The sequence below is a fragment of the Lithobates pipiens genome, unplaced genomic scaffold (assembly GCF_037356315.1).
Source record: "Lithobates pipiens isolate NorthernLeopardFrog02 unplaced genomic scaffold, aLitPip1_a1.2 Scaffold_16, whole genome shotgun sequence".
Taxonomy (NCBI): Eukaryota; Metazoa; Chordata; class Amphibia; order Anura; family Ranidae; genus Lithobates; species Lithobates pipiens.
Window position 1 is genome coordinate 530,215,766 of NW_027507748.1, and position 18,880 is coordinate 530,234,645.

Below are 18,880 nucleotides of genomic sequence, written 5' to 3' on the forward strand. Positions count from 1 at the left end.
AGGCCATTTTAAATAAGAAACACAAAAAACAACTATTGAGGAACAAAGAAAATACTGATAGAAAACCAGGTCTAGTATGTTGTCTGGTATGGTTTCCTCTTATAACAACTGATCTCGAAAAAAAGATGGTCTTAAGTCTTGAACTGTGGTGCTACAGAAGGATCTTAAAAAGTAGCTGGATGTAAATGGTCATAAATAAAAAGAAGAAACACAGAGAAGATGCAAATGAATATTAAAGAGAAAATTAAAATTTTTGGCCATATTGCAAGAAGGTAGAGGAGCTATACAAGATTGTGGAAGGGAAGGGTTCAAGATCAGATTGGCTGGATGACATCCAGGAAATGGCAGGCAGCTATGATGTAAAGTAGAAGATTAACTTTTGAAAAGAAAAGGCCAACTGCAAAGCCGTGGTGGAACGAGGTTCCAGGTTTGAAGTTTACCAAAGATTGCAAGTGGTCATGGTAGTGATAATGGCACTGGTAAATGGAGCTCTACTACAGACCATTATATAGTAACATGGAAATTTTTCTTGCCCCTTGTACTTCTCCTGGAAGCAACACTAGGACTTTCTCACGGTGGTTCTGTCATTGAACCAAGCTCATCCCATTATAATCAGCATTGCTCACAGAGGACTATTATATATGTGTGTGATAGCACACAACACATGAAATTGTAGGCTTCAGCTCAAAAAGAACAGCACAATTTCTGTAGTTAAAGTGGCCCTAAAGACAATCAAAATGACATAAATGATGCAGTCTGTCAAAAGCATTAATAAAACAATCTTTGTTTTCTGAGTTACTCTTGTATATGTTTTTATATCTGTTCATCCTGCTGTTATTTTTTAATTTCCTTTAAAAGGCCAAGCTGTCCAACAAAAGTTAGATGGTTGAGACAAACTATTTAACTGGCTGGGGTGCTTACAATGGTCAGTTCCCATGCATTTAGTTAAGAACAAAAAAAATAAAAATCTGTAAATGCTAATGCTGTAAAATCCATCTAAATCTACTAGTCTGTCTAACACTACTCTTCATACAGTGCTGCTGTCCGATGCTCCTTCATAGATAGAGAAGCCCCCTTTCACAGAACGTGAGTTGTTAGCCATATTATCAGGGAAAAAATCCTAAACAAAAGAAAACGAATGCAGCCACAAATCCAAGGATTGGCAAGCTGCAACATAAAAATGTTTTTCCTTTTGGCTTTACTACCGGATTAAAGCTGAACTCCTGACAAACGTTAAGACACAGATGAAACACATATCAGGGAACTGTTTTATGGAGTACATCTCTCCAAAACATGTACACGTGTCTTAGTGGTTAGTCTACAAAAATTGGGAACATTGTGTAAAATCTACATAAAAACAGAATGCTATGATTTGCAAATATCCTAACCCCATATTTTATTCACAATAGAAAGTATATCAAATGTTTAAACTGTGAAAATGTATAATTTTATGAAGAAAATAAGGTACCGTATTTATCAGCGCATAACACTCACCCCAAGTTTAGGAGGGAATTTAAAAGAAAAAAACTTTTAGGAGGGAAGTTTAAGGAAAAAAAAACTTACATTTAAATGCCCATCAATGCAGCTTTTTCAGTCATTTGCAGCCTTCCATTGCAGCCTTGTCAGTCATTTGCATTCTTGCATTTAGCCTTGTCACTCATTTGCACCCTTGCATTTAGCCTTGTCACTCATTTGCACCCTTGCATTTAGCCTTGTCACTCATTTGCACCCTTGCATTTAGCCTTGTCACTCATTTGCACCCTTGCATTTAGCCTCGTCACCCATTTGCAGGCTTGCCGAGATACAGAGTGGATGTCCTGTGTATCTTGGCGGCACTCGGTAGTTCTTGGCTGCTCTCGGCGGCTTTCGGGTATTTTTGGCCGCTCTCGCCAGCTTTCGGGTATTTTCGGCCACACTCGGCCGTTCTCGGCTATTTTCGGCCACACTCGGCTGTTCTCGTCAGCTTTCGGCATTCGGCTTCGAGTATGGCCGAATGCAGCCAAAAATACCAGTCATGCATAGTTCTCTACCTCTCTGAATTTTCTCCAGTGGTGGGAGGTCGTCAATGATGATGAGAGAGGTGCTGACTTGATGAAATTAGTGCTGCACCTGGTGAACATAGGGCACCATGGTGATGATGATTTATGATGCCCTACACTCAAAGGTTGTCACCTTTCTTCCTGGTTGATTCTGGGGTTCATTCTACCTCAAAGACTGAGGACACCTATTGATAAAAAGGAATTAGTGAGGACTATTTCTTTTTTTCAAAACTTGTATGGAGTTGGGCTTTACAGGCTAAACTACCTGTGCAAGTTAACCACTTCCCTACCGCTGTATAGTGATATAACGACTGCAGGAACCCTTCGTTCCTCCGGGCGGGCGTCATATGACGTCTTGGGATTCCCTGCATTGTGGAGAGTGTGCGCGTGCCTCCGCATCACTTGGGACCCAATGCACATGCCTGGCGGCCGCCAGGGCGCTCGCGATTGCTCGTCACAGAGCAGGGATGTGGATCTGTGTGTGTAAACACACAGATCCACGTCCTGTCAGATGACAGGAGACCGATCCGTGTGTTCCCATTACAGAGGAACACTGATTGGTCTCCTCCCCTTGTGAGTTCCCTCCCCCTACATTTAGAATCACTTCCTAGGACACACAGTTAACCCTAGTGTTAACCCCTTCCCTGCCAGCCACATTTATACAGTAATCAGTGCATTTTATAGCACTTGATCTGTTACTGTTAGCACTGGGTTAGGTGCACAGTTTGATGTACTGCACCAGAGTGGATATATACACTGTCTGAGTTTATTAAGGCACGTAGTCTATTTATTTACCATTTACTGACGTTTAGGCACTATAGCTAGTTTATTTTACTATATTGGTATCTTTTTCTGTTTATTTGGAGCGCAACACCAACTATTACTTATCATCACTTATTTTGGGGAGGGTTATCACCCCTACTGGTGTTTTGCTGCAACCATAGTCTTTATTTTTACTTTAGGGCATGTAGTTTGGCGCGAGAATACCTTATACCTATATTCTACCACATGCTATTGAGTGGCTTTCTGCATGGGGAGCCATTTGTTCCACATTATTTTTCCAGTGTTTATTTGTTACTTCTAGCACTTTGGGCTGATGCACACAGCCAATTAAGGCCATACAGTGCCCAGATCAACGTATTTCTGCAGCCAGGTGTTTCTGATCAGCCACGGACAGGGAGCCTGTAGAAATCAATGATGGGCACATGGAGTGAATACCCGCAGTTAAAGAGAAATGTGCACCCAAGGACACAGTTAAGATCCAGGTGAGCATATATGTTGCTAACCTTTGGTAATCATTCAATGTGTGATTACCTGCAGACAGTGTCAGTCTGTTATTGATTTGTACAGGCTTCCTCTCCAAAGCTGATCAGAAACACCTGGCTGTACCTGCCACAGAAACACGCTGTTCTGGGCAGTGTGTGACCCTAATAAGCACCCTTAATCACTAGAAATTTATGTAGCATGATTGAACTATTACAATTCTCCATGGTGATCCTATGATAACAGGGTGACTGGCAGCAAGTATCTTCCAGCAGCAAGCAATTAAAATTGCCCAAGTAGCCTAACACATTAGGGTTGATTTACTAAAGGCAAACAGACTGTTCACTTTGTAAGGGAAGTTATACTGTGCAAGAGAATCTTACCCAGATCTTAGTGAATAAGGTGAAGCTCTGCTGACTTTAATCATAGTATCATGTGATTGTAAGTAAAAATGCTTAGTTTTTTTTAAAATCTCTTTGCATGTGATTGGGTATTCTTTGCAAAGTGAAATTGCATCACATTCACTAAGCTGTAGGGGAAATGTGCTTTCAAAGTGTAACTTCCCTTGCAAAGTGAACAGCCTATTTGTCTTTTGTAAATCGGCCATATTGTGTACTGAGGTCTTGATACCGTTTTAATGCAAATTTGTATATTCAGCCAATACCCTCTTCATAATAAATTCCCCAAAATTCAATTAATTAAGAGCATGTTTTACTCATCCTCTGTGAATAAAATGACTGTATATTCACTGAACTGCATATAACTAAAAGATATTATGACATTTTTTTTTTAGTTTGCTCAGAGTTGAGACATCTCTCTCTTGCAGTCTTTCAGGAGATTTTTTTCTGCACTCTGGAAAATCCACAGAGACAATAGCATTGCAAAGCCTTTCACATATCATGTCAGTGACTTTCTTGTCTACACTGTCATTTTTACCCTATGTATTAAATTTGGCCAGTTACAATTCCAGGTGTTACATGAGATTCCTCTGTAATGACATCGATTTTGTGGTTGGTGTGTCAAACTTTGTGAAAGAAGGATATTTAAAACTAAGAGCTCTGTCACTAAAAAAGACAGGGTGGTATTTTCATGTTGTGACCTGTGTAACACAAAATTCATACATATCACTGAAAAACTAGCAAACTAAGACTTAAAAGACTTGCTTGAAGTAGTATGTCTAAAAAATATAAAAAAATAAATAAAAAATCAACAAGATATCAGCTTGCAACAAAATAACGTGAAGATGTATAATCCCTCCAGTGATATTTCATCTAGTGAAATGTTAAAATGGAACTTCACGGAAAAGGGGAAATTCTGCTCTTTTTCCTCCTCCCTCGTCCTCTGCCATATTTGGAATATTTGGGGGGGGGGGCTGAACGGGTACTTAGTTTTGGCAGCTACCCGCTACCACTTCTGCTTGGATTGCCTAGGCGATCCTAGCAGAGGTTAGGCCTCTTTCCCTGCCTGTAGCCTTCTGCGACATGTCACAGGTCCCAGGAGGCTATAGGACCATTCACAGGGTTCAGCGTGACCTGCGCATGCGCAGTAAGAGGCTGGCTGTCAAGCCTCAAGGAGTCACAGCCAGCTTCCCACAGTTAACATCCCAAGGCTGGGGACTCTAAACCAGCAAAGAACCGGCCTAGGTGAGAACGGCGCTGGATCCCTGGATAGGTGAGTGTCTGTTTGCTAAAAGTCAGTAGCTACAGTTTTTGCAGCTGCTGTCTGATATTTTTTTTTTGCTCCTCTTTGAGTACACCTGCCATGAAATAAATATGGGAACAGCCATTACTGGCTTCCTTCTGAAAATAAATGCTTTTTGATAGGCTGTGTGGCTTTAAAACTTATGAGTATCAGGTAAGGAACAATCATACAACAAATAAGTGTTGGAAAAAAGTCAGAATTCCTCATCTTAAAATGTGTTTCAAGTCATCCAGGTGACTAGTAACACAGGTCGTCAATGGCATTTTACATGTAGAACCCTCTAGTGTGCTACTAGTGTCAGAGCAGGTAAAATATATTCTGACTCATGTCTAAACCCTGTGAGTCTTTGGATCTGGGTCATGGTTATTAGAGTTTAGGGCACCATGGCTAATATAGACAGCTCTCTGATGCCTCCCCCTGGTTCTGGAATGTTGGAGAATGTGGAGGCTAGGAGGGTTTTTCTGCATACTTAAGGAAGTTTAGCCAATACCCGGGTGGTGGGCCTGGCAGGGAAATAAGTGAGCCCTTAAATATGAATGAGTCATGCTAGCAGGGGTGTCGGATGGAAGATGAAGATGCAGTGCTGAAGAGGCTGACTGTGGCCCTTGAGGCGAACCCAATAGTCTGGGGCGGGGGTTCTCTGCCTCGGGCTGGGCTTAGGTGCTGGCCTGAGAGGATCAGGAGGAGCATGGAGGGAGTGCTTCCTGAGAGGCACTGGGAGAAAGGAGGACAGTGTGAGTACTACAGCACGGTGCAGGGACTTACAAAGGAAGAGACTGCCATATGTAGCAGGACTCTCTTGAAGACAGCGGTGTTCTTAAATCTTCTTAAAAACCCTGCTCTGGGAGATCTCCAGAGAGTCTGTCAGGTAGACTGGCGAAGAGAATCAGTCGGATAAACTGGTGAAATAAGTCAGACAGGTGGGCTGGTGAAGAGTGGAAAAAGACACACCCGCTGCTCCAGGTGAGACCAGGAAGCCTAATGATCCAGTAGGTGCTCGCCTCTGCACACAATGAATTTTGAAGAAATGGCCGTACACCACTGTAGATCAAAATCCTTTTTATTTGGACATCCCAAAAACGACAGGAATCAGAATGCCGGGTAGACGCTTTTCCCACACTTCACGTGCGCTTCACCTATGACTAAGCACATGTGAAGCATCTACCCAACATTCTGATTCCTGTAGTTTTTGGCATGTCCAAATAAAAAGGATTTTGATCTACAGCATTTCTTCTAAATTCATGGGCTGGTGAAGAGGCAGACACGTGGGCCAACATTTCTTGCAGTAGTAGAGCTGGGACCAGTGTTTACAGGGGAGTTGAAGGTACTCCAGGATTCAGTTTGCAACGCGTTCCTAGCCTGTAAGGGGCTGTTACTAATCTAACAGAGACGGTTAGCTTGTACAGAGGAAACAATTGGAGTTGTACATAGGGAGAACCTTGACCCTAGTTTTGTTACTATTAGTTGGGCATCCCATAATTCCTATCCCCATCCAAGATATTAACCCCTAATATAAACACAAAAAAAGCTCAAGGACTGTTCACTGTGTCTGGATGAAAGCTGAAAATGTTATACACCTGGCTGTGCAGCAATGGGGAACCCTATCACCTGCAACTCCTATGGTGGTAGCGCTACATACATATTTTTTTTTCATGACTGTGTTTCTTGGGAAAACAGCACTGCTGAGAATTTCCAGAATTTAAAGCGTAGGAAAAGCATACCATGTAAGTATATATTTATTGAAAAGAAAACAATTTAGAAGTGATTGGGGATTTCTTGCAAGGTTTCAAAGATTTCCAAGCCAACAGGGAAATATAGTGACAACAGTGTATTCTTTGCGTGCCACAGTCCACCTTCAAGCTGCTCATACCTTTGTAGATAGGAGACACCTGGGAAGCAGCTTTGGAAAATGCCGAAACTTCCTCCACTGTCTCTCAAGGGCTCAGCTCCTGGATCAATGAGCTTCTTACTCTGTTGTGAATTTCAGAAGAGAAACCCCCCTTCTATCGCTTGCCTTCTAATGCTCCGTACACACAATCGGAAATTCCGAAAGCAAAAGTCCGATGTAAGCTTTTGGTCGGAAATTCCATGTGTATGCTCCATCAGACTTTTGCTGGCGGAATTTCCGCTAGCAAAAGATTGAGAGCAGGTTCTCTATTTTTCCAACGGAAAAAGTTCAGATCAGAAATTCCGATCGTATGTAGCAATTCCGACACGCAAAATTCCTACGCATGCTTGGAAACAATTTGACGCATGCTCGGAAGCATTGAACTTCATTTTCTCGGCTCGTCGTAGTGCGTTCTTGACGGTCGAAAGTTCAGAGAACTTTTGTGTGACCTTGTGTATGCAAGCCAAGCTTGAGTGGAATTCCGTAGTAAAAACCATCCAAGATTTTTCCGACAGCGTATGGAGCATTACTGTCATTCCCACAGCTCCTGACCACTAAAATCACGTATTCTAATTCTAATTTACTGTACATTTTTATTTTATCTTTATTTCCTTAACAAGTATATTTTAGACATTTGGATAAGCAGTAAGATGAGCAAATTAGTTTGTGCTTAATTCAGCACCTCAAAAGAATAAGTGACAGCTGTGTTAAGTAGCAATCAAGCAGAATTAAAAGTATAATTGCACATTTTGTGGATTAACAGAAAGTTTTATGATTTTATTGCTTTTCCAAACTTCTGAAAAAGACATACAGTATAACTAGCGATACTGTGTGAATGAAAATTATGGTTACGTTTTTGATTATTTGTGGATATATTTGCTTTAAATGGGGATACATTTTTATTTTTTGGATGTTATGGATACATGACAGGTCATGTTTATCTTTGAAAAAGGGTTCCCATGGAGCACTATGGACTCTTTCACTTATGAAATTGCATGTGACTTCACAGATATATCATAAGGTACTCTGGACAACAGGTAAAATTTAGGGCTGTTACTGATTAAATTTTTTCTGTTCGATTAATCGATTTTGGTAAATCGATTAATCAACTAATTTCGATTAATTATAACGCACATACAGATCCAACTACTTTTAGCTGATCTCCTTGCATTGCAACTCTGCATTAGTCAGTGGTAAATGTGGTATACATTATATACAATCACCCAACACTAGTTTCCACAATCCATGACTTAAAGAGGAGCTGCACCTTTAAAAAAAATATTAAAAGCCAGCAGTTACAAATATTGCAGCTGCTGACTTTTAATAAATTGACACTTACCTGTCCCAGGGTCCAGCGATGTTGGCGGCAGATGACGAGCATTCGCTCGTCTCTCCGCTGCCCCCGCCCCCATCCTCTGTCAGGGAATCGGGAAGTGAAGCATTGCGGCTTCACTGCCCGGTTCCCTACTGCGCATGCGCGATTCGCGCTGCGTGTCTCCACTGGTCCCCGCTGTGTCCTGGGAACTGTGTGTTTCCCAGAACACAACGGGGGGGGGGGGGGCATCTGCGGCTAGCTGCGGCTAGCTTGTCCCGGAAGTGGGTGCAGATACCTGGATTATCCAGGTATCTGCACCCCCTCCCCCCTGAAAGGTGCCAATTGTGGCACAGGAGGGGGGGAGGGATCAGATGAGTGGAAATTCCACTTCAGGGTGGAGGTCCGCTTTAACACTTTAACATTTTAACAGTTTAACTTTAAACTTAAAAAAAAAAAATGTAAGGAGTCTTTTAATGTTAAATTTGTTTTTAGGGTGGACCTCCACTTTAACAAGACATTTTCAAACTTGTAGCTCAATTGCTTGCTATCTGGGTAATGCCTCCAATGGGTATACCAGTCCTGTTGACAACCATCTAAAATGGGAATGCCATTTCACTTCCCGTTGTGTCTCTGGGACAGGAAGTGAAATTAAAGCTCCTCACTGGGATGCACAAGGCAAAGCCTAAACCGAGAGGTGTTTTCGCTCTTCGAATGACCTAATCTAAAACTAAAATACACATTCAAGCTGTATATATACTTTAAATCACCACAATTGACCTGTCCAGTACAGACAACACACTCACCTTCATAATGCCTTCCAATGCTTGTTTATTCCCAGCAAGGGTCATGTATCATCAGCATGGGGCGAGTCCAGCCAATGACAAAACCGTCTCACAGCCACACCACTGCAATTCGCTGACACGCCCACTCGGTCAAAGCCTTTCAGGCCATGATTGGATCAGTCAGGTGCCTGCTGTATTCCATCACTTTACCATTGTCCATTGTGGGCACTGTCAATGACTGGGGAAGGGGGGAGGAGTGCGGTGACGTCGATGTTCGTGACGTCACCGAATCTGACGGAACTCCCTGAAGACCTGGAAGCCGGCAGAGAGGTGAGCACCAATCAAAAGAATTTTGATCGATCAAAAAAATTAACGATTAATCGAGGACTTAATCGTTAATTTCCGCAGCCCTAGTAAAATTAAACAAATTCTATCAGTTAAAAACTGAAGCTAATATAAGCCATTTGACTAAGTTCACCTTATTAATGAGATCTGATAACAGGTGAAGGAGTTAAGGCAGACTGTGTATAACAGCAGGTATAATACAATAATTACACCAAGAGCACACCCTAAATCCAACAGCTATTTATATGAGTTCTTTGTATTTAAAGAGGAAGTAAACCCTGGTGGGTTTTACTTCCTCTTTATTTCCCTGCAAAGGTAAAGCATAATGGGTTGCATCGCATAGTAGCCCATTATGTGTCACCTTACCTGAAACCGAAGCCCGCGATGTCTCCATTGGCCCGCGAACTCCGGCTCTGTGACTGGCGCATGCGTGCAGGAGCCGCCAGTCACAGCATGACCCCTATTAGAAACTGAACGATGTACCCTTTCTAAAGAGCGCATGCGCCGATGACATGCGCCATAGTCATTGCCGCTCGTCTTTTTAGTAAATATCGCCTAAACCGTGGAGGTTTAGGAGATAGTTCAAGCACCTGGAGGTAAGCCTTAATATAGGTTTACCTGTAGGTAAAAGTAGTTATACAGGGTATTCAACCACTTTAACTGTCAGTTTTTTTTCCAGACCATTTGTAAGGTTTACTAGTTCATGTCCAGGTTTGCAAAACAGTAATACTTTCACATGCATTCTTATATAGCAGCCTCCCTTTCATTAAAGTGGAAGTTTTGTCAGAAAATTAAGTCTTGATAGATCACATCAGTCTGGCCCCTTTTGCAGGTATAGCTATGTAAAGCTAAAGAACTAGTATTTTTTTACATCCATCTTTCTATATGTGAACGATAGTAAGAAGTCTGTAGAGGGTGTTCCAGCATCTCAAGAAGGCACATTCCAAGATCACCAGATTCCTTATAAAAGTGGCAAGCAGTAGAGCAACATTTACCTCTATGGTTGACACAGGCTAACATAGTGGTTTAGCTAAGCAGAACACTTCAGAATAGCCTGGAAAAAGGACTCTCTAGCAGGCCCAGACTGGGACAAAAAATAGACCCGGGCATTTTGCATTGAGCAGCCAATGACATGTTAACCGGCCCCTTCCCCACTCTCCTCCCTGACAGATCCCCTGATAGGGGGAGGGGGTGAGGTGGGACCAGGAAAGAGCATGGGGGGTTGGAGAGCACAGGGAAGAATCTTGAGAACATGGGGTGGGGCGAGAGCACAGGGGAGAAGCAGAGAGCACAGGGAGGAAGAGGAGAGCACAGGGGGGCAGCGTAGAGCATAGGGGGAGGTGGAGAGCACAGGGGGGCAGTGAAGAGCATGTGGGGAGGTGGAGAGCACAGGGAGTGTCAGCGGAGAGCACGGGGAGTGTCGGCGGAGAGCACGGGGGAGGGCGGCGGAGAGCACGGGGGAGGGTGGCGGAGAGCACGGGAGAGGGCGGCGGAGAGCACGGCGGAGGGCGGTGGAGAGCACGACGGGGGGGCGGTGGAGAGCACGGGGGGCGGCGGAGAGCACGGGGGGGGTGGCGGAGAGCATGGCAGGAGGTGGAGGAGAGCATGGGGGGTGGCAGAGAGCACGGGGGGAGGTGGCGGAGAGCATGGGGGGAGGTGGCGGAGAGCATGGGGGGAGGTGGGGGAGAGCATGGGGGGGTGGCGGAGAGCATGGGGGGAGGTGGAGAATATGGGGTGCCGTGGAGAGCATGGGGGGGAGGTGGAGAGTATGGGGTGCCGTGGAGAGCATGGGGGGGAGGTGGAGAGTATGGGGGAAGTGGAGAGCATGGGGGGAGGTGGAGAGCATGGGGGGAGGTGGAGAGCATGGGGGGAGGTGAAGAGCATGGGGGGGTGGTGGATAGCATGGGGGGTGGCAGAGAGAAGTAGGTCCGTCTGATTTTTATAATGAAAAACAATCAGATTAGCCCACACACGATCGGATTGCCCGACGGACTGATCCCATCGGACTTAGTCTGCCGGAAAGTCCGATCGTGTGCTCATAACTACTTTGCTCGGCTGAAAAAAATCTAATTTCACCAGCAATAACAGTAAAATCTAATACCGCCGTCCAGTAGGCAAAGAAGAACTTAAAGAGGGAGTCCACCTAAAAAAAAAAGATTAAAAGCCAGCAGCTACAAATACTACAGATATGCCAGGGTCCAGCGATGTCGGCAGCTGAAGCCAAGCAGTCGCTCGGCTCTCGGCTGCTGCCGCCGCCATTCTCATTGAGGGAATCAGGAAGTGAAGCATTGCCGCTTCATTTCCCGGTTCCGTAGTGCATATGTGCGAGTTGCACTGCGTGTCGTAAGTGGTCCCCGCTATCTCCTGGGACCTGTGTGTTTCCCAGGAGACAGCGGGGGGGGGGGGCGTGACTCCCGGGGGAGTCTATTCCCGGAAGTGGGTGCAGATACCTGTATTAGACAGGTATCTGCACCCCCCTGAATGGTGCCAGTTGTGGCACCGGAGGTGAGAGGAATCAAATGAGTGGAAGTTCCGCTTTTCGTTGGAACTCCTCTTTAAGGAATATAAGGTTCTGTGTTTTCTTTTTGTTTTGTGTAAAGACACAAAAAAGTGGAACACACGGAAAGCAAAAACCCATGCACTGAATATAAAAAACAAAACACAAAAAAAATTGGCATGTTTATTTCAATGCACATCTTACAGTAGTGTGTTGGATATTTTACTGTATACAACAGCATTAGCACTGTTTTATATAAATACACATAGAGGACAATTTTTATTAGAATGAAACAAGATAAAGCAAGCTGAAATTCAGATGAGCTCAGTTACTGTAAAGAATAATTGTTTATGAAACATTGAAAATGATTTAGAATTGGTTATTTTTCTTTTCCTTTCATTTTAATTTTATTTTTTATTGTTCTTACAGTATGCTGGGTTAGTGTTATTGCTACAACCCATAAATAAAAGCCCTTCATTACTGTATAATGGAGTGCAGTTATATACATATTTGAACTGCTCCAAACGTTTATTGTAATTAGTGTTTACATGTTTTTACTTACATTGTCCTGTGTGCATGCCATCTTTCCTTTCTCTCTATTTCCTCTAGGCGCCTTTTTTCTTCTAGTTTCTCTGCCTAAAACCATTATAAAAAGAGAGCAATGTTCACTTTGACAAAACTTGAATGCATGGATTGAATTTACACACAGTTCTTTGGACAGAAAAATACAGAATAATTTGAATATGTTTATTGTTTTTAAGGATCATTCAGAGGGGCACTGAGACCTGTTCTGCATGGTGAGCCACTGTCTTCTGCGTCTGCATGAACCTACGGATTCAAACACACAAAGTCTCCAGATTACCTGAATGAATGAAAATAATTGTGTAAATATTTGAAGCCTTGTGGGGGGGGGGGGGGGGGGGGGGACAGAGACAGAGAAAGAGATTAAGGACACAGATCCCCAATTCTTTTTCTGTAGCCTCAGCTGCACTGCATAATGAATGAACAGAAAGCGCTCTGTACACAGGCTCCCTGTTCATTCACAAATTGAGGCATAGTTAACACAGTTTACTATACTTCAGTTATGAATGAACACAGTAGTGCTTGGTAAGATCACACAGTGGGGGAGATTTAGTAAAATTGTTGCACTCAGAATTTGGTGAAGCTGTGCATGGTAGCCAATCAGCTTCTAACTTCAGTTTGTTCTATTAAGCCTTGGCAAAAAAAACTGGAAGCTAATTGGTTTCTAAGCAGAGCTGCACCAGATTTTTGCACACTCCAGTTTTAGTAAATAATTCCCACTGTGTTCATTTGAGAAAGGAAGGGCTGGTAAACATAACATGTTTACGAGTCCCCTGCTCTCCATACCTGTGGCACGTGAACATGCTGAGAAATTTATGCTGGGGATATTTTCAGCCTCCCACTGTCTGTGTGCGTGTGTGGGCTGGGATGCCTATGAAGACTAGCGCACACACTTTTTTTCACAGTACCCGGTTTCCATGAAACAGGGAGCAGATATTTTCCTGGTCTCTGTGGCCCACCTCCTCTCACTTTCCTCATCTCTCTAGTGGCCAGTGAAGCTGCCCATCACAGTGCTGCAAATAACAACCTGATTAAAGCAGAGACAGGCAACAAAAAGATCAGGAAGAGAATATATATATATATTGTTTTGCAGTGTTAAAGTTAACAAATTATATCTTGATCTTGAGCCTGATCTTGATCCAGTAATGTAAGCTGAGGCTCTCTCGCTCCTCATTGCTCAGATACAGCAGCCAATGAGGCCTGTGACAAGGAGCGGGGGGTGAGGCTGAGCCCTAATCTGTGCGTCTTATGGACACACAGAGCAGGGCTCAGGAGCGAGCAGCATGCACAAGTGAACCCATAGCAAGCAGTTTTGGTAGCACTGACGGGGGAACCCGGAAAGAGGAGGAAGATTGGGGCTGCTCTGTGGAAAACCATTGCACAGAGCAGGTAAGTATAGCATGCTTGTTATTTTAAAACAAAAAAAAATGAACCTTTACTATTACTTTAACCACTAGCTGACCAGCCGCCACTTGTTTATTAATAAAAAATAAAAAGGTAAATAGAGGAAGTGTAGACAAAGCATAGCCAGAGTTCAGTAGCCGGATTGAGTAGTCAGCCAGTCCAGAGTTCAATAACCAGATCGGGTAATCAGCCAGGCCAGAAGTCAGGGATCCAAGTGGAGCAACAGCAAGCAGGGTAAGGAGCCAGAAGGGATGTCAGAAAGCCAGTCTTTAAACAGAACCGCAGGAGATGGTTTCTTGTGATGTGACCAAGGCGAAGACAGAGATGAAGTGAGCTGGACAGCTTTAAGTAGGCAGGTCAGACGAGTAGGATCAGGAACAGCTGGGTGACTGTGGAGAGAGATGAGAGCTGGCAATTAGCTAACAGCTGAGCAGCCAGCCCAGAGAAGGAAGGGCTAAGCCAGCCCTGACAGTACCCCCTCCTCAATGACTCCTCTCCCTCGGAGGGCCACCAGGCTTGAGGGGGAAACGTCTATGGAACTTGCGGAGGAGGACATCATCGAGATCAACCATCATACATAACTGCAACAAATCTCGGAGGACATTGTTAATAAATTCCTGGAAAACTGCAGGGGTGTTACAAAGGCCAAAAGGCATTACCAGGTACTCATAATGGCCTGTTCTGGTATTAAACGCAATTTTTCACTCGTCACCCTCCTTAATACGCACGAGATTGTATGCCCCTCTCAAGTCAAGCTTCATGAAAACTGTTGCTCCCTTGAGGCGGTCAAATAACTCTGTAATCAACGGAATCAGGTAGGCATTCTTAATCATGACACAATTGAGACCCCTATAGTCTATACAAGGTCTCAGTTCACCACTCTTCTTCTTCACAAAGAAGAAACCAGCACCAGCAGGAGAAGAGGATTTGCGGATGAAACCTCGAGAAAGTGCGTCTGCAACATACTCCTCCATGGCCTTATCCTCCAAGACCGACAAAGGGTAAACCTGGCCACGAGGAGGTATGGCACCAGGCTGAAGGTCAATTGTGCAATCATAAGACTGGTGTGGAGGCAAACTCCCGGCTTGACCTTTGTCAAAGACATCACTGAAATCGCAGTACTCCTCCAGGAGGGAGGAGAGTGAAGAGGTGCACAGGACCTTGGATACCTTCAGGAAGCATGTCTCACTGCATTGTGGTGACCAGGAGAGAACCTCAGCAAGCAGCCAATCAAAAGAGGGGTTGTGCCTCTGTAACCAAGGATAACCAATAACCAGCAGAAACCAGGGTGAGGAAATAACTTGGAATTGGATTATCTCATGGTGAAGAGCCCCTACGGCCATGGACAACAGAACTGTCTCATGAGTCACATGGGCAGGCTGTAAAGGTCTCCCGTCAAGAGCCTCAATGGCAAGTGGAGTGTAACGCAGCTGCAGCGGAGGTGAGTGCTGTGAAACAAATACTGCATCAATGAACAGGCCTGCAGCCCCAGAGTCGATTAGAGCCTGTATTTCGATGGGCGACTCAGCCCAAGAAAGGATGACCGAAACCAGGGGCTTATCCTTCTGGGTAACTGGGCATGAAACAATGCCACCTATGGTCTGTCCATGACAGGACGTCAAGACTCGGGCATTCCTGGACGGCTAGGACAAGACTTCAAAAAGTGACCTGCCTGGCCACAATAAAGGCACAATCTCTCCCTCCTCCTAAAGGCTCTCTCATCCGCAGAGAGACGCGTAAAAGCCCAAGTGCATGGGTTCATCTTCACAGACCGACTCAGTACCAGGAGGCATGGGAGGTGAGGGAGGCACGGGTGGGACGTCAAAGCTCGGAGGCAAACGTACAGGAGGCTCCCGCAAGCTCTCTTTCAAAGAAGATCTTTCTCTTGAGTCTGGAGTCAACGAGGATGGCAAACGAAAGATCCATGCGGTGATCTTGCTCATCCAATCTGGAAAAAATATTCCAGACAAGTGGATTGACTGTATCTCCTGAATTCATGACTTTCGCCTACTGTCAGAAACCATGAACCAGACCGAGACAGAAGTACAATTAAATCACACTTGTATATTAATAAAAAATAAAAAGGTAAATAGAGTAAGCGTAGTCAAAGCATAGCCAGAGTCCAGTAACTGGATCGAGTAGTCAGCCAGTCCAGAGTTCAATAACCAGATCGGATAATCAGCCAGGCCAGAAGCCAGGGATCCAAGTGGAGCAACAGCAAGCAAGGTAAGGAGCCAGAAGGGATGTCAGCAAGCCAGTCTTTAAACAGAATCGCAGGAGATGTTTTTTTGTGATGTGACCAAGGCGAAGGCAGAGATGAAGTGAGCTGGACAGCTTTAAGTAGACACGTCAGACGAGTAGGATCAAGAACAGCTGGGTGACTGTGGAGAGAGATGTGAGCTGGCAATTAGCCAACAGCTGAGCAGCCAGCCCTGACAGCGTGTCCCCGGAGCTCATGCACATGCCTGGCAGGCGTGATGACCGCTGGGCACCCACGATCGCTCGTGACAGAGTGAGAACCGGGATTTGTGTGTTTAAACACACAAATGTCGGTTCTCCCAGGGGAGAGGAGAGAAATTGTGTGTTCATACTAAGTATGAACACCGATCTTTCTCCTCCCCTAGTCAGTCCCATCCCTCCTACAGTTATAACACACCTAGGGAACACAGTTAACCTCTTGATCGCCCACTAGTGTTAACCCCTTCCCTGCCAATTACATTTATACTGTAATCAATGGCTATTTTTAGCTCCGATTGCTGTATAAATGTTGATGGTCCCAAAATAGTATCAAAAGTGTCTGGTCTGACCGCCGCAATATCGCAGTCCTGATAAAAATCGCTGATCACCGCCAAAACTGATCACCACCAAAAATTACATAAATCTATCCCCTATTTTGTAGACACTATAACTTTTGCGCAAACCAATCAATATACGCTTATTGCAATGTTTTTAGAAAAAATATGTAGAAGAATACATACCGGGCAAAACTGAGGAATTTATAAAAAAAAATTCAAATTTGGGGTAATTATTATAGCAAAAACGACAAAATATTGTGTTTTTTTCTAAAAACTGCCGCTCTTTTTTTATTTTTATCGCAAAAAATAAAAACCGCAGAGGTGATCAAATACCACCAAAATAATTTTGTTTGGGTACAACGTCGCACGACCGCGCAATTGTCACTTAAAGCGACGCAGTGCCAGCCAAATCTCAAAAAATGGCCTGGTCAGGAAGGGGGCATATCCTTCCTGGGCTGACGTGGTTAGCCCTTAAACTTAGCACTTAAACCCCCTTCCTATCCAGACCAATTTTCAGCTTTTGGTGCTCTCACATTTTGGATGACAATTACTCAGTCATGCAACGCTGCACACATATTAAATTTTTGTTCTTTTTTCACACCAATAAAGCTTTCTTCTGGTGGTATTTAATCACCACTGGGTTTTTTATTTTTTGTGCTATAAAAGAAAAATGGCTGAAAATTCTGTAAAAAAATGAATTTTTCTTCGTTTCTGTTATACAATTTTGCAAATGAGTCATTTTTCTTCATAAATTGTGGCCAAAATGTATACTACTACATATCTTTGGAAAAAATAACCCAAATTGGTGTATATTATTTGGTCTTTGTGAAAGTTATAGAGCCCACAAGCTATGGTGCCAATCTCTGAAAATTTATAACACCTGAAGTACTGACGGCCTATCTCATTTCTTGAGACCCTAACAAGCTAGGAAAGTACAAAAAAAACCAAATGACCCCGTTTTGGAAAGTAGACATTCCAATGTATTTAGTAAGAGGCATGGTGAGTTTTTTAAGTTATATTTTTTCCCACAATTCTTTGCAAATTCAAGATTTTTATTGTCCTTTTTTTTCCTCACAAAATTGTCATATTAGAAATGTATTTCTTACATACAGCATATGCATACTACAAATTACACCCCAAAAAACATCCTGCTACTCCTCCTTAGTATGGTGATACCACATGTGTGAGACTTTTGTGTGAGACATAGCCTAGCCACATACAGAGGCCCAACATGCAGGGAGCACCTTCAAGCACTCTAGGGACATAAATTACATAACTAATTTCCTGATTACCTCTTGCACTTTTGAAGGCTCTGGATACCCAGGACAATGGAAACGCCCTAAAAATGGCATAATGAGTGTTTGGACGTGTCATTTTTTTACTACAAGTTTTTGGAAAATGTGGAAATAAAATGAAAACGCATTTTTTTTTACACAAAGTTGTCAATTTATACAACATTTCTAACACATAGCATGTACATACAAAAAAATACACCACAAAATAGATTCTCCTACTCCTCCTGAGTATGGTGATACCACATGTGGGAGACTTTTCTACAGCCTGACCCCATACAGAGGACCAACATGCAGGGAGCAGTATCAAGTGTTCTAGGGGAATACATTTCTTAAATCGAATTTGACTACCTGTTACACTTTTGTGAGGCACTGTACTGATGTGGCATGGATGAGCATGAATGGGATGGATGAGCCGTGGATGGGGATGGCTGAGCATGGTTGAGCCATAAATGTGGATGGCTGAGTATGGATGGGATGAATGAGCATGAATGAGTACGGCTGAGTATGGCTGGGTATTGCTGTGTTTGGCTGGGTATGGCTGAGTATGGCTGAGTATGGCAGGGTATGGCTGAGTATGGTAGGGTATGGCTGGGTATGGCTGAGTATTGCTGAGTATTGCTGGGTATGGCTGAGTATTGCTGAGTATTGCTGGGTATGGCTGAGTATTGCTGGGTATGACTGAGCATGGATGGATGGATGAGTATTGCTGAGTATGGATGGCTGAGCGTGGATGGATGGATGGATGGATGGATGAGTATGGATGGCTGAGCATGAATGAATGGATGAGTATTGCTGAGTATGGATGGCTTAGCATGGATGGATGGATGAGTATTGCTGAGTATGGATGGCTGAGCATGAATGGATGAGTATTGCTGAGTATGGATGGATGAGGATGGATGGATGAGTATGACAGAGGGATGGCTGAGCATGGATGAATGAATGAGGCTGCAATGGGAACTACAGATCCAGCCCAC

General features: G+C 43.8%; 1 protein-coding gene across 3 annotated transcripts in view; it reads right to left on the reverse strand.

The window, feature by feature from the left end:
• EPSTI1 (epithelial stromal interaction 1) overlaps window positions 1–18,880 on the reverse strand; it is a 169,685-nt gene that overhangs the window by 80,992 nt on the left and 69,813 nt on the right. For all 3 annotated transcript variants that reach the window (XM_077483195.1, XM_077483196.1, XM_077483194.1), the window contains exon 6: window positions 12,393–12,466. In XM_077483195.1, coding sequence (XP_077339321.1) covers window positions 12,393–12,466 — 74 coding nt within the window. The remainder of the gene's footprint in view (window positions 1–12,392; window positions 12,467–18,880) is intronic.